Source organism: Vanrija pseudolonga, chromosome 6 (genome assembly GCF_020906515.1).
Source record: "Vanrija pseudolonga chromosome 6, complete sequence".
NCBI classification, from domain to species: domain Eukaryota; kingdom Fungi; phylum Basidiomycota; class Tremellomycetes; order Trichosporonales; family Trichosporonaceae; genus Vanrija; species Vanrija pseudolonga.
This window is the reverse complement of record NC_085854.1, coordinates 1,823,481-1,843,918: the sequence shown is the minus strand read 5'-3', so window position 1 is coordinate 1,843,918 and position 20,438 is coordinate 1,823,481. Positions and strand designations below refer to the sequence as shown.

The 20,438-nt window shown below is 62.9% G+C and overlaps 10 protein-coding genes across 10 annotated transcripts; 5 read left to right on the top strand and 5 right to left on the bottom strand.

Annotated features, from left to right (window-relative positions):
• Positions 1–404: 404 nt before the first annotated feature.
• SPBC1709.19c (NifU-like protein) lies at positions 405–1,565 on the top strand. The gene is made up of 3 exons (XM_062775034.1): positions 405–629; positions 680–1,346; positions 1,413–1,565. Exons 1-3 carry the CDS (start codon positions 422–424, stop codon positions 1,435–1,437), a joined length of 900 nt encoding a protein of 299 aa, XP_062631018.1. The 5' UTR covers positions 405–421; the 3' UTR covers positions 1,438–1,565.
• A 103-nt stretch (positions 1,566–1,668) lies between these two features.
• TOA2 (Transcription initiation factor IIA subunit 2) lies at positions 1,669–2,533 on the bottom strand. Its single transcript, XM_062775033.1, has 5 exons — positions 2,451–2,533; positions 2,302–2,389; positions 2,196–2,255; positions 1,963–2,051; positions 1,669–1,914 (listed from the first exon to the last, which is right to left on the bottom strand). The coding sequence occupies exons 1-5, from the start codon at positions 2,498–2,500 to the stop codon at positions 1,827–1,829; spliced, it is 375 nt and encodes a 124-aa protein (XP_062631017.1). The 5' UTR covers positions 2,501–2,533; the 3' UTR covers positions 1,669–1,826.
• Positions 2,534–2,760: 227 nt separating this feature from the next.
• Positions 2,761–5,274, top strand: Mob4 (MOB kinase activator-like 4). The gene is made up of 5 exons (XM_062775032.1): positions 2,761–2,973; positions 3,038–3,205; positions 3,254–3,273; positions 3,320–3,481; positions 3,521–5,274. Exons 1-5 carry the CDS (start codon positions 2,902–2,904, stop codon positions 5,145–5,147), a joined length of 2,049 nt encoding a protein of 682 aa, XP_062631016.1. The 5' UTR covers positions 2,761–2,901; the 3' UTR covers positions 5,148–5,274.
• Positions 5,275–5,311: 37 nt separating this feature from the next.
• On the bottom strand, positions 5,312–7,380 carry LOC62_06G008495 (uncharacterized protein; the record flags this gene model as incomplete). Its single annotated transcript, XM_062775031.1, has 4 exons — positions 5,312–6,070; positions 6,110–6,471; positions 6,510–7,201; positions 7,241–7,380. The coding sequence occupies 4 exons, from the start codon at positions 7,378–7,380 to the stop codon at positions 5,312–5,314; spliced, it is 1,953 nt and encodes a 650-aa protein (XP_062631015.1).
• A 643-nt stretch (positions 7,381–8,023) lies between these two features.
• On the top strand, positions 8,024–9,471 carry CNL04340 (Lipoyl synthase, mitochondrial). The gene is made up of 4 exons (XM_062775030.1): positions 8,024–8,118; positions 8,190–8,350; positions 8,411–8,582; positions 8,620–9,471. Exons 1-4 carry the CDS (start codon positions 8,053–8,055, stop codon positions 9,415–9,417), a joined length of 1,197 nt encoding a protein of 398 aa, XP_062631014.1. The 5' UTR covers positions 8,024–8,052; the 3' UTR covers positions 9,418–9,471.
• A 71-nt stretch (positions 9,472–9,542) lies between these two features.
• On the bottom strand, positions 9,543–10,426 carry LOC62_06G008493 (uncharacterized protein; the record flags this gene model as incomplete). The annotated part of the gene is made up of 2 exons (XM_062775029.1): positions 9,543–10,226; positions 10,262–10,426. The coding sequence occupies 2 exons, from the start codon at positions 10,424–10,426 to the stop codon at positions 9,543–9,545; spliced, it is 849 nt and encodes a 282-aa protein (XP_062631013.1).
• A 672-nt stretch (positions 10,427–11,098) lies between these two features.
• Positions 11,099–12,784, top strand: taf6 (Transcription initiation factor TFIID subunit 6; the record flags this gene model as incomplete). Its single annotated transcript, XM_062775028.1, has 5 exons — positions 11,099–11,197; positions 11,233–11,415; positions 11,455–11,707; positions 11,751–12,302; positions 12,339–12,784. The coding sequence occupies exons 1-5, from the start codon at positions 11,150–11,152 to the stop codon at positions 12,782–12,784; spliced, it is 1,482 nt and encodes a 493-aa protein (XP_062631012.1). The 5' UTR covers positions 11,099–11,149.
• Positions 12,785–14,980: 2,196 nt separating this feature from the next.
• On the bottom strand, positions 14,981–17,333 carry CDC3 (Cell division control protein 3). The gene is made up of 7 exons (XM_062775027.1): positions 16,849–17,333; positions 16,692–16,723; positions 16,469–16,597; positions 16,317–16,398; positions 15,636–16,256; positions 15,337–15,583; positions 14,981–15,288 (listed from the first exon to the last, which is right to left on the bottom strand). Exons 1-7 carry the CDS (start codon positions 17,154–17,156, stop codon positions 15,262–15,264), a joined length of 1,446 nt encoding a protein of 481 aa, XP_062631011.1. The 5' UTR covers positions 17,157–17,333; the 3' UTR covers positions 14,981–15,261.
• A 601-nt stretch (positions 17,334–17,934) lies between these two features.
• On the top strand, positions 17,935–19,156 carry lea1 (U2 small nuclear ribonucleoprotein A'). The gene is made up of 6 exons (XM_062775026.1): positions 17,935–18,098; positions 18,145–18,165; positions 18,224–18,263; positions 18,301–18,405; positions 18,442–18,512; positions 18,562–19,156. The coding sequence occupies exons 1-6, from the start codon at positions 18,081–18,083 to the stop codon at positions 19,069–19,071; spliced, it is 765 nt and encodes a 254-aa protein (XP_062631010.1). The 5' UTR covers positions 17,935–18,080; the 3' UTR covers positions 19,072–19,156.
• On the bottom strand, positions 19,132–20,396 carry CNF02430 (Acyl-protein thioesterase 1). The gene is made up of 5 exons (XM_062775025.1): positions 20,159–20,396; positions 20,097–20,112; positions 19,942–20,043; positions 19,530–19,880; positions 19,132–19,455 (listed from the first exon to the last, which is right to left on the bottom strand). The coding sequence occupies exons 1-5, from the start codon at positions 20,225–20,227 to the stop codon at positions 19,283–19,285; spliced, it is 711 nt and encodes a 236-aa protein (XP_062631009.1). The 5' UTR covers positions 20,228–20,396; the 3' UTR covers positions 19,132–19,282.
• Between the last annotated feature and the right edge of the window lie 42 nt (positions 20,397–20,438).

Sequence of the window (20,438 nt, the reverse complement as noted above, 5' to 3'; positions counted from 1 at the left end):
TAAGTGAGTGGTACGACTATACCAAACTCGCGGGCGCCACCACTGACGCGAGACAGGAGGCTATGCGCTAGAGGAGGTCAATAGTTGGCTCCGAGAAAGCGGCGAGTTGTGTTCTTAAGCTCACTGGCCATCACTCTGCTGCAAGTCTCAACTGCAAAGAGCCACAAGCATCATACAATGTCATCCAAACCCATCCCGAATGTCAACGGTGTATGCATGCCCAACATTGCAGAAGCAGGAGTGGCGAGTGACTCACCAGTCACTCCTAGCCAGTCGGGGCTGCGAGTTGGAAAATCGCCACTGACCGATTGGTCCGACCAAGTCCGGGTCCCTTTTGCTGACTGACCGGCCCTCGTCACACACAAATATCCAATCCACACATCTCGCCACAACTCAACTCTCCACTCCTCCTCCATTCACCATGCGCTCTTCCATCGCCTCGTCATCCCGAAGCGTCCTCGCTGCCGCCGTTGCTGCGCCCGCGCGCCCCGCAGTGCGTGTCGCTGCGCGCGGCCTCGCAACGTCGTCCCGCGCCGCGGCGCGCCTGGCCTCCTCTGGCGTCGGCCTCGCCCGCGGCGTCAACCTCGGTCGCGGTGCGATGCCCCGCCTCGCCGGAGCTCGCCAGCAGGGTAAGTCGGAGGAGACGGGGTGCAAGTTCCGATGCTGACGCCGCCGCCAGCCCGCACAATGTTCATCCAGACCGAGACGACGCCCAACGAGGCCTCGCTCAAGTTCATCCCCGGCGTCGACGTGACCAACGGCACGACGTACGAGTTCCTCGACCTCCGTTCGGCGCTCCCCTCGCCCCTGGCGACGCGGCTGCTGACGATCGACGGCGTCGTCGGTGTCTTCTTCGGCCCCGACTTTGTCACCTGCTCCAAGGACGACTCGTACGCTTGGTCGATTCTCAAGCCCGAGGTGTTCGCCGTGCTCATGGAGCACTTTTCGTCCGGCGCGCCGCTGTTCAAGGACGGCCAGGCGGCCGACGGGCCAGAGGACACGCGGATCCTGGACACGGACTCTGAGATTGTCGGCATGATCAAGGAGCTGCTCGAGACGCGCGTCCGCCCTGCCATCATGGAGGACGGAGGCGACATCGAGTACAAGGGCTTTGACGAGGAGACGGGCATCGTCCAGCTCAAGCTCAAGGGATCGTGCCGCGGCTGCTCGAGCTCGAGCGTCACCCTCAAGAACGGCATCGAGCGCATGCTCATGCACTACGTGCCCGAGGTGCAGTCGGTCGAGCAGTTCATCGATGAGGAGGAGCGTATCGCGCTCGACGAGTTCAACAAGCTCGAGGCGCGGCTGGCGAAGAAGAAGGACGACACTCACGATGGCAAGCAGAAGTGAGTGCGAGTGCGAGCGGGCGGAGCATGAAGCGTCTGTTGTTACCCCAATACTGACACTCTCAGAATCAGCGACTACCTTTCGGCCTAAGCGCGCTCGTGTACACTGTATCAATGCATCATGTCTCATAGGGCAGGGGTACTGTGGTCGTAATGACCATGTTGCTGGGCAGCGCTCGAGTCACTGAAGATCTGTGGTCGTGACCGGACCATACCGCCGGGTCAGTCGCCGCCCGCTGCGCCCAGCAGGAACAGATACGTCACCAGCTATTTCTCTCACCGCCAGTCCTTTGACCACCCACTCGGCCTCCACCGCTCGTGCTCATGATGCTACACGTTACATGGAAAAATGCCTGATGTCTTGTCTGTCTGTCTGTCTGCTTGCCCTCTGTCTCTCTCTGTCTACAATCATGCTCGGCGGCACCTGGCCAGCAGTGTAAGGTGCCAGGCTGCGTGCGGCCCTCTGCGGCGTGCCATATCTTAGTGTCCACGGCGGCCGTCTGGCGCGTCGCCCGACTTGCACGCCACGATCTTGATCTTGGGCGCGGTCACGAGCTCGCCCGATGAGCTGCGGGGTTAGTGCTGCTGCGCGTCTGGCGTGTATGGCAGCACTCACGACGAGCCGGTGCCCTCCATGCGGAACTGGGGGTCCTTGACCACAAACGTCCACACGTCGTCACAGAGACGGTAGGTGGACAGGTGGCCCTGGGGAATGTTAGCTTGCTATGGGGGCGAGGGGGCGAGGCGTAACACGCGGTATCAATGGCGCACACGCGGTGGCGACAATCGCCGCCGAGGAAGACACTCCTTTGAACCACACCACACCGCACCACACCACACGACGCCCACCTTGACCGACGTCTTCTGCTTGACACCCTTCTGGAGGGACTCTGTCAGAGACTTGTCAAACTGAGCCTGTCAGTATGCTGCACGTATGGCACACGGCCCCACTGACCTGCTGCAGGACGCGCATGGCCAGCTGGGGCGGGATATCGCCCGACGTAATGAGCTCGTCGAGGGCATCGGTCAACGCCGTGCCGATACTGTGTGCCGGGTTGTCAGTGTCCCGCGTCCTTGCTGTTGCTCCAGAAGAGCTGCGCTAACCTCGATCCGCGATAGAACTCGTAGTAGGTCTGTCCGCTTGGTGCCGACATGACTTGTGGCTTGTGGTGTGTGCCGTGGGTGGGAGTCCAATGTCAACTTCAATGATTGTCAGTGGCAATCTCCCTTTTATATGATTCAGCAGCCCAGTCGGCGGGGTATTATTTTCCTGGCATTTTAAAGTTATTTATCCCTTCCATGCCTTGTCGCGTGTCACACGGCGTCATTACCGCGTCTAGTATATCACCTCTAGCAGTGTGCACACACACACACAACGGCACAAGGCAAAGCAGCAACATCAAGCCACTCTCTTCTTCAACTCTACTCACACACGCATCATTCGACCCCAGTCCATGCACGCAACAAGTCGCATCAAATCATAACACACGCACCTCGCAACGGTCACTCTACACGCGCCTAGACACAACCAAGTGACCCACAATCCCCCCCAATCATGATCATACCTCCCGAAAATCAAGATGAGCGCACAACCACCTACCGCCTCAAGCGCGGCTCAAAGCTAGTCGTAAGTAATGCCTTGCTGCTGCTGGACAGCTGCCTGCCGTACCCACCTCGCTGACACACGTCAGGACATGCCACCATTACCCCCGCAGTCGGCCGTTCCCCCACTGTCTTCCTTTGACGGCCCGTTCCAGCTCGCGGAGTACCTTTCCCTCAAGGTCCGCCATGACCCACACGATGTCAAGGGCCTCGTCGACGTGCCGACCGACAACTCGAAAGCTGCCGATCGCCATGTCGTGAGTGGAGGCACAAGGCCGTCATGAGACAAAAGCTGACATCGACAGTGGCTTTACGAGCACCTCCGGTCCGTAGTGCCTGTTCTGGTCGTGTGATGGCGCTAACCTCCACAGCCGGATACCCATTGATGTGACGCCACTCATGACTCAACTCTTGCAGCTGTGTAGCCGCGAGTCATGCCCCGAGATGAAGGCGGATGAGTGGCAGTACTTGTGTGTCGCCCACGGCGGCGAAGGTACCGACCGCTGCTGCGCAATCGACTACATTCTCCACACGTAGGTCAATAACTTGGTCCATCGCACTGACCTTTGCAGCCTCGACTCTACCACTGCCCTCCTCAACTCATCAAATTACTTTCCTTCCCGCTTGCAGATTCCGCACGCCTCTCTCGCCCACTTCCCATCACTGTTTCGCCGCCTGTCCCGCATCTTCTCGCACGCCTACTTCCACCACCGTGAGGCGTTTGCGACATCGGAAGCCGAGACTTCGCTGTATGCTCGGTTCGTCGCCCTGTGCCAACGCTATGAGCTTGTCGGTCAAAGCCTTCTGATTATCCCTCCGGAGGGCTACGAGGTTGTTTCAGGGAACGAGGATGAGGAAGACGAGGACGAGGAGGATGACCGCGATGCCGAGGAGCACGACGTGGCGGAGCATGACTCGGACGAGGAGGCTCAGGAGGCCGCCGACGGTACCGAGCCCAGTCTAGACGACAACTCGCCTCCCCGTGGAAGGGAGTTTGAGGGTGTCGCCGGCCGATCCCATTCGCTGGACCGCCACCCAGTGACTCTGCAGTCGCCTGGAAAGTGGACCACAGGTTCGCCCGTGCAGCCTGCCAACAAGGGCAAGCCAGCCCCGGCCCAAGCTTCCGACGTCTTGAGTCCCCCTAGCGGACATGTCAGCCTGAACGGCCTGGACGAGGCCGTTGTTCCTCCCACTACCCAGACCAAGGGCCGCAACACGTTAAGTCGAGGCAAGACTCCCCGTGCGACGACCGTGTGGACGATTGGTGGAGCGGGATCTTCGCCACCAAAGGCCGACCCGATTCCCGAGACGGCATTGTCCAGGACCGAGAGCATTGACACGATCGTTCACATCGGCCCCGAGGGTGACGATGAGGACGTGGCGGCAGCCGCGGCCGACGAGGCAAGTACGACTGGCCAGGATTCGCCTGCATCGCGCAGCCCCACCAAGTCGGCCAGCCCGCCCAAGGACGACAGCAGATCACTCATGGCTCAGGCAATCAGGGCACGATCCGAGACCGCCAGTCTCACATCAGCTGGCCGCCGTGCACCTTCGCCTGCCAAGGGCGCCTCCACCCCACCCGCATTGGACACCATCACTGTCTTGGCCGTCAAGACCGAGGAAGCGACGACTGCGACTTCAACATTGTTGCCGGTTGCCGACTCCGCGACTACAACCCTCCCTCCTCTCCCGGAGACTGCGCCGTGCCCGCCTGCACCGGCTCTCGAGGAGGACGCCGGCTCGATTGTGGCCCAGGATGTTCCTGAACAGCCCAAGCCCTCAGACTCTGAGTGGCTCTCGCCAAAGACGCAGCCTGTGCCTCTGGGCAGCTCCCCCAGCAAGGCCCCTCTCCTGGGATCGTTCAAGCCGCGCGCCAGGTCGGGCTCCAACACGGCCTTCTCACCTACCAAGTCACCGACGTCTTTACCTCCGTCGCTGCCTCCGATCGCAGTGGACGACTCTTCGCCATTGCTGCCAGACGAGAAGCTCGGGTCGAACGCTCTTGAGCTGCCGGTCCCTCCCGCCGTGTCCGCGAGCCCAAAGTCTGAGCTCTTATCCGTCTCCCCCGCGACCAAGGCCAAGCCCAAGAACGGCAAGGGCAAGCCGCGGAGCCCGGCAAAGGTCAACAACAAGACGACCCAGGCCAAGGCTGCTGCCGCCGGTGACGAGAACCGCCTGTCTGTCGAGGCGTCCGACTAGACGAACGAAACAGTGTAATGGGAAGAGTTTGAGAATACAGATACTACCTTGTACTACTACGCACGGCTGTGCCTTTCGAGACCACTTCATTTCCGCGCATATGCAAGAGAATCAAAATGACATGACATGATGCTAGGGAGTACATGCAAGATGGGTGTACAGGGTTACTCGAACGTTGAAGAGTCTAAGAGTTCGTCGGCGAAGAGTTCACTCTCCACGTCGGACTCGGCGGCGCTAATCACGGACGTATTGCCGTCCGTCGCGGCTGGTGGTGGGACGAGCTCGGCTGGCTCGGGCTTGGGCGATGGCGACGTTGGCTCGGGCATGGGCACATACTTGCGCAGCGCGCTGGGGCTCATACGGACAATCTCGACGACGGGCACGAGTCGTCGTCGCTTCGCGGGCCTGGCAGCGTCGACATCGACGCTGAACTCGCTCGCGACTTCCGTGCCCTCGGCGGTAGGTATCGCACTGTCGCTCTCGAGCTCGCCGTCGAGCATGAGTGGCGGGTGGTTGTGGAAGATATCGGGGTCCTCCGGCGCATAGCACTTTGCGTGCACCTTTTTGCGCAGGAGCTCCTGCTTGGGCTCCTTGAACCACGACCCGCTGATGGGCTGCGTCGTAAGCTCGTGGGTGTACGCCGTGTCCGGGAGCTGGGCGAGCTCGTCGTCGTCAAAGTCCTCCCGGAAGGGCCGGTTCGCCAGCGGGTGCGCATAGTCGTCTGGCAGGTCGTGCTGCTTCAGCACGTGCCGCTGCAGGTGGTGCAGCGACGGCGAGCGCAGATCACACCCCTCGTACGGGCACAGCAGCTTGGGCCCGATATGCACCGCGTCCATGTGCTGCACTAGCTTCCAGATCTCGTCAAAGCACGGCCCGGTGCAGCCCCGCCAGTGGCACCGGTAGACAGTGTGTTCGCCGTAGAGCTGGGTATGGGTCAGCGAGGTCGAGAGTGCGATACCCACCCCTGCGACGAACGCGCCCTGCGCCGCATGCGCTCGGAACGCGACGTGCTTTTTCAGCAGCGCCTCAGAGGCGAGCAGCGCGTCGCATCCTTTCCAGCCACAGGGATACTCGTTGACACGGTTGAGGAGGCTCTCCTCGTTCACGACGCTCGCCCACGGCTCGAGGAGACCAGGCCCGGGGCGATGGACGAACCGCTCTGGCAGAGCTTCGGGCTCGCGAACGCGCGCTTGTCTTGGGATCTCGCCGTGTAATCTCCCTTTGGCGGGTCTCAACATCACTGAGCTGCCAAAGGCGGCAGCGGCTCGCAGCCCACGCTTCTGGTGGTACTGGTTCGGCGTGTCGTCGTCGTCCCTAAAGCGGTCTTCGCGGCGTCAGCTGTGTCACTTGTTGTCTACTCACCATACCACCCCTTGGCGATGAGCTCGTCTCTCCGTGATGCTTTGATCTTCAGGACGACAAAGGCGCGATTGACAGGCCCGATCTTTAATGGTGCAGGCGGCTCCACCCTCCTCCGCGGCGTTGGAGACGGCAGCTCGACGACCGCCCTGTTTGCTGCGCGGACAGGCGTTCGCCAAACTCCTCCATCTTCGCTGATGGGTTCTAACCAGTTGGCGAGGGTGAGCTGTCTACCTTTGCCCTTTGTGTCCGGTGACGTGCCGGCGCCGTCGACCTTGCGCATGTGCCCCACGCTCGACGGGCCAGATGAAAGCGAGATACGCTGCCGTGGGGATCTGGGCGACGCTTCGCTGAGCGGAATGAGCTGTGCTTCGCTCCGGACAGGCGACTTCGCCGGTGACAGTGTGCGTTGTGTAGCTTGTGATCGCGACGAACTCGCCTGTGAAGGTGATGCGGGCGCTACCTTCGTAGGCGAGCGCGATCCCTTTGCCGATGGACTACGCAGGCTTGACTGCGATGATGGCCGTTGCCCTGCCCCAAGGGCGCGTAAGAAGTCAGCCGCGGGCGTCGAGCTCGCTAAGCTGGGTAGCGCCGGGCGAGTCGGCGAGGGCACTCGGGCTGAGCTGGAGCCATTGTGCGAGCTGCTGCCAGTGGAAGCAGGCGGCCTTGACGTTCGCAGCAGCTGTGAGCCCGAGCTACCATGTCAGTACTGGGTACAGCAGCACTCTACTCACGCTGACGGCTCAGGCGAAGGGCTCCTCACCTCGACCATGTCATTGTTATTGTTCGAAATGATCGATGCCGAGCGTCCGCCTGTGGTTTGTCGATGCGTGAGGTCTGTATGCGGTGACGCTGGCGGTGCGATCACGGGCATGAGACGCTGCTAATGGCTTTGACGTAGCAGCAGCAGCAGCAGGCGGCAGATGGACAAAAGGACACGAGCAAGGATGGACCGGAGGAGGAAGGTGGATGATGCACCAGCCGGTGGCCCGGCGGTGGTGTTTGTCGTGCCTGGACTCGACTGTTACCGACCAGTGTCGTCACAGTGGAACTGAACCCCGTCCGTCCGTCCGTCCGTCCTGCGACATACAAGCAAGGGGTTATCTTTTTGTATGTTACATACATGCACTCTGGGGCTCGTTCGGGATGGCGGGCCATGTAGGACGATAGACGCCTAGCTCGACTTCAGCTCCCCACATGCACACGACTCATCGCGCCCTCACCAGCAGCTCGCATTCTTGGAAATCTCATCGCAGACTCGTCTCCCTATGCCTCGCGCCAATGGTTATCAGCAGATTACAAGCCATGGGGGCACGTGACCCGTCTACCATTAGCTCGGTTCCTAATTGTCCCTTTTAACTTTTCTAATACCCTCACGAATTTCCATTAATCTTTGCCAGATTTCCAAGAATCGCAGCCGCTTGACGGGTCGTCGGATCATCGGCAGGCTCGACGACGACGGCAACGCCGCGCCCGCCCACACCCAAGCTCCGTCTTTGTCAACACTTTCTCCCATCTCTCATCAACCCACTCACACACACTCACAATGCGCGGACTCACCACTGCTGTCGACGCCGTGCGCGCCTCGGCGTCGCGCCGCACCCTCTCCTCCGTGAGTACACGCACCTCTCACCCCTCACCCCACCGTCACCTCCACTTTGCTGATCCGTTTTCGCCCCACAGGTTGTGGCTTCCAGCTCGCGCGGCCTCGCGACCACCACCAACCCCCCCGAGCAGCCCCGCAAGCGCTTCGCCAAGCTCGATGACGGACTGACGTTTGACGACTTTGTGTCTGGCGAGCCGCTGCCCTCGGCCGAGCGCGTCGTGCTCGGCAACACGTCTCAGTGAGTGTGTTGGGTGCGATCCAGCAGTCCAGTCGGCTGGAGTACCCACTCACACCCCAGGCCCCGTCTTCCCTCCTTCCTCAAGCACCCAATCCCCAAGGGCAAGTCGTATACCGAGATCAAGAAGGACCTTCGCGGCCTCAAGCTCCACACTGTCTGTGAGGAGGCCAAGTGCCCCAACATTGGCGAGTGCTGGGGTGGTGACAAGGGCGAGGCGACCGCGACGATTATGGTGGGTTGACGATACTTCGCTGAAGCTAACCCATCAGCTCATGGGCGACACCTGCACTCGTGGCTGCCGCTTCTGCTCGATCAAGACGTCCAAAGCGCCTCCTCCCCTCGACGTTCACGAGCCCGAGAACACTGCCGAGGCCATCTCGCGCTGGGGACTGGGCTACATTGTGTTGACCAGCGTGGACCGTGACGACCTGGTTGACGGTGGTGCCAAGCACATTGCCGAGACCATCTCCAAGATCAAGCAGAAGGCGCCCAAGATCCTCGTCGAGGCGCTCACCCCCGACTTTGCGAACAAGGACAAGAAGTACATTGGCCTTGTTGCCAGCTCCGGCCTCGACGTTTTTGCGCACAACGTCGAGACGGTCGAGCGCTGCACTCCATTCGTGCGTGACCGCCGCGCCAACTTTGAGCAGTCGCTCGAGGTGTTGCGGTACGCCAAGGAGTCGGCTGCCGCCAACGGCAAGGAGATCCTCACCAAGACGTCGATCATGCTCGGTGTCGGAGAGCAGGAGGAGGAGCTTCACGACGCTTTGCGGCGCCTGCGCGCGGTCAACGTCGACGTTGTCACTTTCGGCCAGTACATGCGCCCCACAAAGCGCCACATGAAGGTCGACCGCTACGTCGAGCCGGTTGAGTTCGCCAAGTGGAAGGAGGTTGCCGAGGGCATGGGCTTCCTGTACGTCGCCTCGGGCCCGCTCGTCCGTTCGAGCTACAAGGCCGGCGAGTTCTTCATCAAGAACGTCTTGAACAAGCGCCGTGCCGAGGCGGCCAAGAAGGCCGCGGCCGAGCTGTCGTCGTTCGAGGCTGCACCAGCAGAGAAGAGCGCATAGAGAGGGTGATACATCTGTACTAGTGGGTCGTGCATGCTACTGTTTCTCTATCAAGGCGGGCGTGGCGGGGCCACTCGCGCTGGTCGGGGCATACTGAAGCGTGAACCACTAACCAGTCGCGTCACTTAGTTCAGACCGTACTCGGCGAGCAGGGCCTCGGTGGAGTCAAACTCGCCCTCAATGGCATCAAAGCCCTCGGCGACGGCCTTCTGAATCTCCTCATCGGCCCCAGCCTCGCCGTTCTCGAGGTCGACGTAGCCGTGCACGTCGTCGCGGGCGAGGAGGCGCACGAGCACGTCGGCCGTGTCAGCGCGGGTGACCGAGCCCGTAGCGGCGGCGCGCACGATGCGGAACTTGCCCGTGGGCTCGGTGTCAACGAGCACCGAGGGGCGGAACAAGATACCCTGGAACGCGGGGTCCGTCTTGCGGCGCTGCGCGACAAGCGCCGCGAACAGCCCGTCGCTGACCACGCGCGCCTTGTGGAAAATACCGATCACCTCGGTGTTGAAGTAGTCGGAGATCTTGCCGTCCTCGGCGTTCCACCACGGCGCGTGGCGGCGCCGGTTCTGGAGGTACGACAGGTGCATGTACTTGGTCACGTTGGTGTCGGCGACCGTGGCGCGCATGAAGGCCTGCGCGGCGACAAAGTCGATCGCGTGGATCGTCTCGGCGTCGGCGTCCTCGTTGGCACCGGCAGGCCAGACGACATAAGTGGGCTTGGTAGCGTCCAGCACCGCGCGCGCGTCGGCGGGCGTCTTGAGCGAGGTGAGGTCGAGGACGTACGTCTCGAGCGTGCCGGCGGCGGTGGCCTGGGGTTAGAAATATTGGCGCAAGACCAACTCACCTCGGCAAGCTTCTTCACCTCGGCCGCGCGCGCCTCAGAGCGCACGCTCGCGATAATGTGCCACCCCTTCTTGAGGAGGTGCGGGACGGCGAAGAGGCCGGTACGGCTCGTCGCGCCGACGAGGAGGACGCGGGGGGCGGGGGTGGTGGCGGTGGCGGTGGTCATTGTGTTGGGTGGGTTGGGTCGCTGTGAGCTGGAGTTGCTGTTGCTTTGGTGTTGTATTGCGCTGCTTGAGTTGCTGCTTGACTTGTTTGCTTCTCCAACACCCCGCCTTATATACGCCCCAATGCCTCGGCCATGATCAGTGTCGTCAGTCATCAGTCGTCGCCGCCGCCGCCGTCGAAGCACCTCGAACAGCTTCGTGACCGTCGGCGGCGGCTCGGAGGCCGCGGAGCCACGACGCGTAGTACGCTACGTACGATATCGCTTCCCCACGAGCTGATAAAGACGACGTGCTGGAACAAAGAACAACAACAGCCTGGTCTGGAATCCGGAGTGGGGTCCGATTCCCAGGGTGTGCCCACGGGCAGTGGCTAATCTCCGCGGAGCAGCTTGGCGCCGCCACGGAGCATCTCCTTCCCGCGTCGTCGAATGCTGCACTGTCTGCGGAGTAGGTCGCTCTCTCCACGCCGGCGGCGTTGGTCAGCTGCGCGCCAAGATCCCGGGCATGCCATGCGCTGCGGAGTCACACCGCGCGCCGCGCGTCGCATAGGTTCCATCACACGCGGAGTCCAGATGCTCCGTCGCCGAAGTGAGTGTGTCCAATTTGATCCCGCTCACCACCCACCTGTTTCGCGTCTCGAAATGAGCGAACAACCAACTCACAACAAGCCTCAACTCTCCACACCTCGGCATCCGCGCATCCGCCAGCGCACAGCTCCAAGCACCATGCCCGCACCGCACATGATGGGCATCTACCCGTCCGAGTCGATCCAGGTGCGTGCGTGCCCGAGGCCGCGCTGACAGAGCAGGAGGTCGCCCAGTCGCTCCCCCTCGACCCTCTCGGACCCGGCGCGGCCGACCTGCTCGCCGGAGACGTAGAGTACCGCCTGCACTTTCTGCTGCAGGAGGCCAAGAAGTTTATGGTGCACGGCAAGCGCACCACCCTGACGCCCGAGGACGTCGAGTATGCGATGGAGGCGCTGAATGTCGAGGTGGGTGTACTCGCGCCGAAACGTTAGCTCACCCGCCAGCCCGTCCTCGTTCCCCCACGGCCCCTGCCCCAGGCGCCGTTCCACGCCGTGCCCGTGTCTGCCGGCCAGAACCCCCAGCAGCAGCTGTACCACGAGGTTGACGACGAGATCGACTTTGCGACGTACCTCCGCGAGCCGCTCCCCGCCGCGCTGGGCAACAGCGCCGGCGTCAAGTGGAAGGCACACTGGCTCGCCGTCGAGGGCGTGCAGCCTGCGATTGGGGAGAACCCTCCGCCAAGCTCGCGCGCAGGGCGTGAGTTGAGCCGAGTTCGGATGAGACTCAACTGACATCCCAGCGTCCCGCACCCCAGTGCCGACGACAGGCTCGGCCGCGCTGCGCCAGAACGCGAAGACGCACCTCACCACCGAGCTCCAGCTCTACTTCACTCGCCTGACGGCAGCGCTCGTCCCGCCCGTGTCGGCCCTCCCCCACCTTCCTGGCAACCCGCCGCCCGGTGCCGAGTCGCACTCGTTCCCCGACGCGGAGCGGCACCGCATCGCCGCCCTGGCAAGCGTGCGCTCCGACGCCGCGGTCGCCGGCGTGCTGGCGTACCTCGTCCGCTGGGTCGCCGAGAGCATCAACAAGACGCTCATGGGCGCGACGGGCACGATCGGGTGCCTCATCGACGTCGTCGAGGCCATCCTCGACAACGAGGTGGTCTTTGTCGAGCCATATCTTCACCAGTTCCTCGGCCCGCTGCTCTCTATCCTCCTGACGGTCCCCCTTGGCCCGCACCCACCAAGCTCAAACCAGATGCCGACGCCGTCCGAGCTGCGCTCGCGTGCAGCCAGTGTCCTTACCAAGCTCGTCACGCTGTATGGCAAGAGCTACCCAGGGCTGATTCCTCGTGAGTTAGAGGTTGGATTCCAAAACTAACCGCCAGGCCTCCTGTCTGCGTTCACTCGCGCACTGCAGTCCTCGCCATTCCCGTCGCCCCTTGGTGCCGACTTCCCCCCCGCAGGACGCTACGAGGGCGCCGTGCTGGGCATTGGCGCGCTCGGTGCCAACACGGTTCGTCAGGCGCTGTGGGGCGAGAAGGGCGAGAAGCTCGACGTGATCAACAACCTTGTTGGCGTGCTGTACCCCGGCGACAACCGCAAGGGCAAGACGGGGCTCATGAAGGCGACGTTTGGCGCGCTGTCTCTGCTGGTCAACCCCAAGCCGGCCGACTCTGTGCCGGTGGCACCGTCGCCCGACGACCTCGCAGAGTACTTTGGCGCGAACATTGCCAAGGCGCTGGAGAAGCGTCCGTGGATGGCGAGCGAGCTGGTGCGGCTGCATAATGAGGCCGTGGAGGCGGATGGGGACGAGTCAATGGACGAGGATTAGGGGGGGGGGGGGGGGAAGAGAAGAGTAGGCGCGCGCAGAGAGCCAGCGCAGGCAGATGTAGACGACGTATCGACGTAGCAGACTATCACATGCACGTGTTGTATACTACCACCAGTCTTGTGCCACAGTGTCCACTAATGCATCGGCTTGCTTATCTACAAGTTGCTACTCCCCTACGCCTTGGTAGCGGGGTACTCGTCGTGCTTCCAGCCGAGGAGCTTCTCGGCCTTCTCGGCACTCCAGACGCTGCGCCAGGGGTTCTGGGCAAAGTACGCGTCGTCGAGCTTGACATGGGGCCAGTAGTGCTTGAGGAGCGCGAGCGTCGTCGGGCGGGTGTTGCTGCCCTTGACTCCGAAGTCGGCACCCGCGTCGCCCTTCTTGCGCTGCACCTCGACCGTGCCCTCCCAGCAGTGCTCGGGCGCGATAATGTTGAACACCTCGTGGCCGTCCCACCCCTCGCTGGTGAGGCCGAGCTCGCACGCGCTCGCGCACGCCTCATTCGACACCCAGGCAAAGTGGTCGCGCGCCATGCAGTCCGGGTACGCGAGCTCGTACACGTCGCGCACCATGTGCGGGCGGAGCGAGGCGATGCGCGTGCCGGGCGCCCAGAGGACGAGCGAGTCGGCCTGGATCTCGCACTCCTTCTTGGTGAGCGCGTAGGCGTCTTCCTGGGCAGCGTGAGCGAGGCGCGAGCGGAGCGAGCGCCGAGTGGGGGGGTGTGGGGGTTAGTGTTGTGTGGCAGAGGCAGGCGAGTGCACAAGTGGCAGCCGCACGGGCGCGGCGACCTCGGCCCGGGGTCAGCACTCGGCGGTCGACACCGATGTTACGGATGTGGCCGCCCAGTGCGCGACACCACACGGCGAGCCAAGCCAGTGCTGCAGACGCAAGCATCGCAAGGCAGCACAGAGCAGAGCAGGCCAGCCAGCACGACGCCAACCCCGCCCCAGCCCCCCCGGATCACCCCCCACCGACCGTCGGTCGACTTACCGGCCTCCTCGCCGATTTCTCGGTGAGCGGGAACTCGTCGTACTTGTGCAGGTTGTGCCCCTCAGGCGAGTACGACAGGCCGAGGGCGTTGACGCTCGAGGCCTGGACGATGCGCTTGACGCCGTTGTTGACGGCCGTGCGCATGACGAGGTAGCTCGAGACGGAGTTGTTGGCGTACAGCTCGCGGTCGTCGAGGTCGGCCCGGGGCCACGGGTACGCGCCGAGGTGAATGACGCCGTCGAACTTCTGGTCCTTGAACAGGCCGTCGACCTGGGCAATGGACGTCAGGTCGGCGATGACGAACGACACGTTGGGCGGCAGCGCGGGCGTCTTCGGGGCGGCGGACCACGGGCGCACGTCGGTCGCGACGACCGTGTGGCCGTGCTCGCTGAGCCGCTGGGCCGTGAGCGAGCCGATCGTGCCCGTTGCGCCGGTGAGGAGGATGTGCATTTTGTGCTTGACGAGGAGGGCGGGGGTGGGGCGGAGTATGGTGAAGAGAGGAGAGGGTCGAAAGGAAAGATGCAGCAGCAGCAGCAATGGCAGCAGCGACGACACGACACGGCGTTATGTACTTCACCTCGCAGGCCACAGTCAGCACAACCGACCGTATAAAGTCAGCAATCGCCGTACTGCCTGCCTGGCACGCACCCCCCACTCCGCCGGCAAAACGGCCCACGGCCCGCTCGGTACCGCCCGTCCCGGAGATGCTAGACGCCTCGGATGTGCCACCTCCATGAGGCTGGCTGCTGCCACAACACGACTGCCACTCGGGTGTGCATGTGCGGGCGATTAATCGGCGCGAGGCGGCCGTGTGCACCCCGCACCGAGCATGCATACTACATACTCGCCGCTGTTCGCCGAGACGTGTGAAAGCCGCACCTCAACCTCCGCCGCACATCACGTGACCCACCAATCTTGCTCTGTGGCCTGCCCCGGCCACAACCCCCCCTGCCCGGGCATTATCCACGTCGTTTACATCTGCTTCGGGGCATTGCCATAACCAGCAACTAGAGTAGACTGGCCCGACGCTGCTCGCTCCGAGACACTCGGCACCCAGGAACCACAATGCAACAACCAAACTCACTCTGATCTCACTCCCGCAACATGCTTAAACAGTCACCCCCACCCAGCGTGGGCGGGTGGGTGCGACGCGACAACGACGCGTCCAAGCAACAACAACAACAACAACAACCACCCACCGACGCGTCGTCAATCGTCATATGTGCATTCCGACCAGCTACACCAGTCCGGGGTTCATAGGTAGAGTAAAGGGGTCGTTAGATGCGATTGGGTTGGTCGCAGTTGGCCCAGGGTATCAAACAAGTACTTTGGAGAAAAAGAAAAGGTGTCGAGGCGCCAACTATAAGCACCACCACTAGGCAACAAGATGGCGCGCGCGGGGTAACGGGGAGAGGAAGCGGACAAACACAGACTAGGCGGGAGAGGGGAGTGGCAGGCGCGAGCCGCCGCCGTACACGAACGGCGCTCGCTTACTTGCCAAGGCCGAACCGCTTTTTCTGGTACAGTGTCAGCACTCACTCCATCAAAGTTGTAGCCACACTCACGGAGCCCTTCTCGGGGGTCAGAGGACGGCCGCTCTCGATACGCCGCTTCTTGTCTTCGAGCTCGAGGCGCTGCTTCTCGAGTGCCTCCTTCATCTCGCGGTGACGAGCGTAGAGCTCCTCCTCGGACTGCTTGAGCTTCTGCTCCTTCTCCTGCACCTTCTGCTGGAAGACCATCTTCATCTCGGCCTCCATCTTGGCGAGCTTGGCCTCGTGCATGGCGCGCTCCTCGGCCTGCTTGACAGCGGGGCTGGGGGGTGTTAGTGGGGACACATATTGCCGGGGTTTTCCTCGCCACTCACTTCGTCTCCTTGAACACGCTCTCGTCCTGGGCGACACCCATGGCACGGAGCTTGTCCGTTCGGTAGTTCTCGTACAGCACGTCGTTGGTGTGCTCACGGAGCTCCTCCATGTGCGTGCGGACGAGCATCTGCCTGAGCTTGACAAAGTCGCAGTGCTGCTCGTTGTCGACCTCGATGACACCCCATGGGTACGAACGGCCACGAACGTGGCGTCCGTCGGGCGCCTGGACGACGCTGTCGGAACCGACAACAGCAAAGGGAATCTTGCTGATGATCTCGTCGTTCTCCTGGGCAGTCTCCTCGTCGTCCTTCTCGTACGAGGGGGGCTGGAAGATGCGGATGCCGTGGTACTCAATGTCGGCGAGAACGCGCTGCTTGAAGAGCTCGACCTCCTCCTCGGTGAGCGTGTCGGCCTTGGCAATGACGGGGATGAGGTTGACCTTGGTGTGCAGGCGCTTGAGGAACTCGATGTCAATGGGCTTGAGGGCGTGGCCAGTGGGCTGGATAAAGTAGATGCACGCGTGAACACGGTTGTCGGTCATCTTGAGGCGGTTGACACGGTTCTCCTGCTCAAGGTAGGCATCGTAACGGGCCTCAATGTTGTCGACAATGGGCTTCCAGCTGGGCGCGGCGCGTTAGCGTGGTGTCGCACGCGCCAAAAGTGCCTGTCCCCCTACTCACCACTCCTCGTTGTTCACGTAGTCACCGAAACCGGGCGTGTCGACGACGGTAAGCTTGAGACGAACGCCGTTCTCCTCAATCTCTACATGCGGTGTGAGCACGGTTCTGTGTACGCTTTGGCCGGTATCGACGTCGACGCCGCCAGCACTCACCGGCCGAGATGGACTCGATCTGGACAGTCTTGCCGCGGTCAGCTCCGGGGTCGGGGATGACCTTGGGCTGGTACAGCTTGGTCTCGAACAGCGTGTTGATCAGAGTCGACTTGCCGAGACCAGACTCGCCTAGAAACACGCAAACGTCAGCACGGACCATCCTTTTGGTGAGCGCCTCTCCGGTCCCGCTGGCACCCTTTTCCCTCCGCCTCTTGACACGTACCGACAACCATGGCGACGAACTGGAATCCGCGCCTGCGGGGGGTGTTAGCATGTGGAGATGGATGCGCGACATGTCGCGTGCGTTGCGTCGTCAAGCCGGGCGTGTTTACGCCTTGCTTCACGCGTCGTTGTCGCGTGGCAGCGGAGCGGAAACTCACCTGACACTGCGGCGGTGAACCTGGTTGGGGAGGTTTGAGAAACCGACCCAGGACGAGAGCGTCTTGCGGAGGACGGTGGGGACGTTGGCGAGGGCGCCGGCGCCAGCGGCGCTGTGGTTGGACGTGGCATCGCCGTTGAGGTTGGGCGAGTGGGTGCCGTTGGTCGCGCCGTCGGCGTTGAGGTACGAGACGGGGGCCTGCTGCTGGTGAGACGCGGCGGCGACCTCGTCCTGGTGGGCCTGAGCGGCCTCTGCGACGTGCTCGGGCGTGCCGTTGGCGGGTTCGTAGGCGTAGGCTGCGTCGGCCATGGGTGTAGATGGGCGAGGGGGGTCGGGGGTGCGGAGAGGAAGGGAGGGGTATTAAAAGGGGGAAAGGGAAGGTAGTGGCCGGTGTGTGGATGGGGTGGTTGGGAGGTAGGTGTGTGTGTGTGTGTGTGAGTAGTGTGCGTGCGGTGCGTGGTGCAGCTGCTGCAGGTGGTGGTCTCGTCGTTGTAGCGTTGGCAGTTGAGACGAGGCAGGCCGCGGGAACGGATGGAGCCACGCCAGGCGCAGGAGTGGGCCGTGCCGCGTGTGGGCGACGACCAGCGTGCCAGCCAGCCAGGCCAGCCAGCCAGCAGCAGCAGTCACATCCCGTCCGACCCGCGCGTCGACTCTCTGGCTCGCTGGACCTTGTGCCCCTCTCTCCCCCTGGCCAGCTCTGGCTGGCCAGCCGGCTGTCGTGGGTGCTAAGTGCGTCCTGTCTGTCATAGCGCGCAGGCCAGACGCCCGACGCCAAAAGTCAGCCCGGCCCTGCCCTTCGCCGCCCCGCCGCCCGTCGCCCGCGCCGCGCGCGCCCCCCCTCTGCCCTGCTGCCCCTCCGCGCTCCCTGGCAACCTGGAACGCTTGGGGACTCACCCGCGTGCTAGTGCTAGTGTGCTGGGTCGAGTTTCGGCCATAAGTGGGGGGATGGAACAGGCTACTCGCATTTCATGGCCACGTGGCCTCTGTCCCATCGCCACCTTTGATTTCCCCGCCTCTCGCCGGCCACGAGGAGTCTTCGGCTCTCGTTCAAGTGGATTTCGAGCTCTAGGCAACATTACCTGCGTCACAAACGAGTAAACAACAGCGAGCAAGTCGACAACAAGGGCATATAGGGCATCATCAGCATACACATACGCAAGAGCACAGTACACGCCGACACATCTCTCCTACCTTCCAGCCAAAACGCCCCAAAATCTCCACGCATAGCCCACAATGAGGCTCACTCCAGAGGTACGTCGCGCTCGCGAGACCAGCCGGCATGACCTGACACGCGCAGTTCGTCTCCAAATCCCAATCAGTATGTCGGGACTTACACACCACTGACCTTCCCTGGGCACAACTGACCCCTCCTGCAGCACCTCAACCCCCTCAAGGAGCGCGAGCTCGACCTGCGAGGTGAGCTGTGGCGCCCGACGTTGGCTGACGACCTCAGGCCTCGCGATCCCCGTCATTGAGAACCTTGCGTCGCACCAGGGAACATATGACACGCTCAACCTGACCGACAACTCGATCACGGCGTTGAGCAACATCCCGTTGTGTGAGCTGTCTCGAGAGGGTTCCAGCTGACCCACAGCGCCACGATTGTCCGTCATCCACGCGGCCAACAACCAGATCTCGTCCATCAGCCCCTCCCTCCCCGCGCAGGTAGGTGGCTGCGAAGAATGGGACCATTAGCCACTGCTAACGAACCCAGATCCCCAACCTCGCGTCACTAGTCCTCACCAACAACGCCATCACGTCGCTGGCGACCCTCGTCCCCCTCGCCGACCTGCCACAGCTGCGGCATCTCGTGTTGAGAGGCAACCCCGTGGCCGAACACGAGCACTACCGGGCGTTTGTGATCTGGAAGGCGGCAAAAGGCGCGCTGCACACGTTGGACTTTGAGCGGATCAAGGACGCCGAGCGCGAGGCTGCGCGTGCGCTGTTCGTCGACGAGACCACCGGCGCACCAAATGCCCTGGCGGCCAAGCTGTCCATCCCCACGACGTCGGCCGTCCCCGGCGCCACGGTACTCGTCCGCAAGGAGGTGTCGTTGTCAGCCGCTGGCGCAAAGGGCCGCCTCATGACCCCCGACGAGAAGAAGCGCGTGCTCGAGGCCCTCACGCGCGCGCAGACGGCCGACGAGGTCCGCAAGCTCGAGCGCATGCTCGCTGACGGCCTGATACCCGAGGGAGGCGTCGACGCGGCGGTGGCCGCGGCGTAGTTAGTGTAACGATAGGAGTGTACAACGCCGGCCGGCGGTGCTAGGCGGTAGACTATATAGCCATGTGACAGTTTGCATGCGTAGACGGGGCCGTGGCGGCACAGTCGTGTATTATTCGCCACACTTCTATTCTTTTGTCGTTGGGAGAGGAGCCACAGCGTCACAGCTTTGCTGTCAACTGCGCCGACCCCGTCCTGAGCCCCACCGCATCCTACTTCAACGCCGCGGTGATCCACTCGCGCAGGTCCTCAATCTCCTTTGGTGATGACGAGTGGCCCATGTTGGGGTACGACTCGAAGCGGAGGCCGGGGCGGGCGAAGGTCTCGCCGGCAGGCAGGCGCTTGAAGCCGAGCTGTTCGAGGAGCTCGACGGACTTGACGCCCCCTGGGGGTGTGAGCGGTGCGACCTCTACAGTGGGCTCGGTGTGCGCCGAGACACGTCGTCCAACCGCCACTCACACTGGTACTCGACGACCTGGTCGTCCTTGCCGTGGCCCCAGAACACGGGGATCTCGTTCGCGTCCTTGCGGGCCAGCGCCTCGACCTTGTGCGCGAGCGGCACCCACGTCGACAGGCTGACATAGCCGGCGAGCTTGCGCTTGCCGAGGAGCAGCGAGAGCGCAGTCACCGCGCCGCCCTGCGAGAAGCCGCCGAGCACAATCTTGTCCTCTGGAATGCCGGCGTCGACCTCGGCCTGGATGAGCTTGTCGACCGCCTCCACGGCAGCGAGGAGGCCCGCCTCGTCCTCGTGCCGCGGGGTCTGGCTGCGGTCGAGCGTGTAGATGTCGAACCAGGCCGGCATGCGGTAGCCTGCGCGGGGCGTGGGGTTAGCTGCGGCCAGGCTCGCCGCGGTGCGGCGGGGGTCACTCACCCCCGTTGAGGGTCACGGGCAGCTCGGGCGCATGCGGGAGCACCCACTTGACGTTGGGCATGCTCGCCCACAGCATCTTGGCGACGGGGAGCCAGCCGTGGCCTGGGGTGGGGGTTAGCTGGGCACACAACAGGTCGAGCTAGTCAGCTACACACCACTGTCGCCGAGGCCCTGCGACGTCAGCATTGCTTGCACCCCTCCACGCCACGCCACGCACATGCAGGAAGATGACGGTCGCCTGGTGCGCCTCCTTGGGCACGACCTTGAGGTGCTTGAGCGATGCCATTGTGTGGGAGGGGTGTGGGTCGGGGTCGGGGGTGGGGGAGGGAGAAGGGAGGAGGGGGAGCACGCGGTAGATGTAGAGCGAGGCGAGGGCGGCGCAGACGAGTAAGCAGAGGCGGGCGAGCGGCCGTATCGTGGTCGCTATGTTGTGGAGACTTGGATCGAGATGTGTTCGACACGCAAACGCAAAGGCAACTGAGATCGACAGGTCGGTG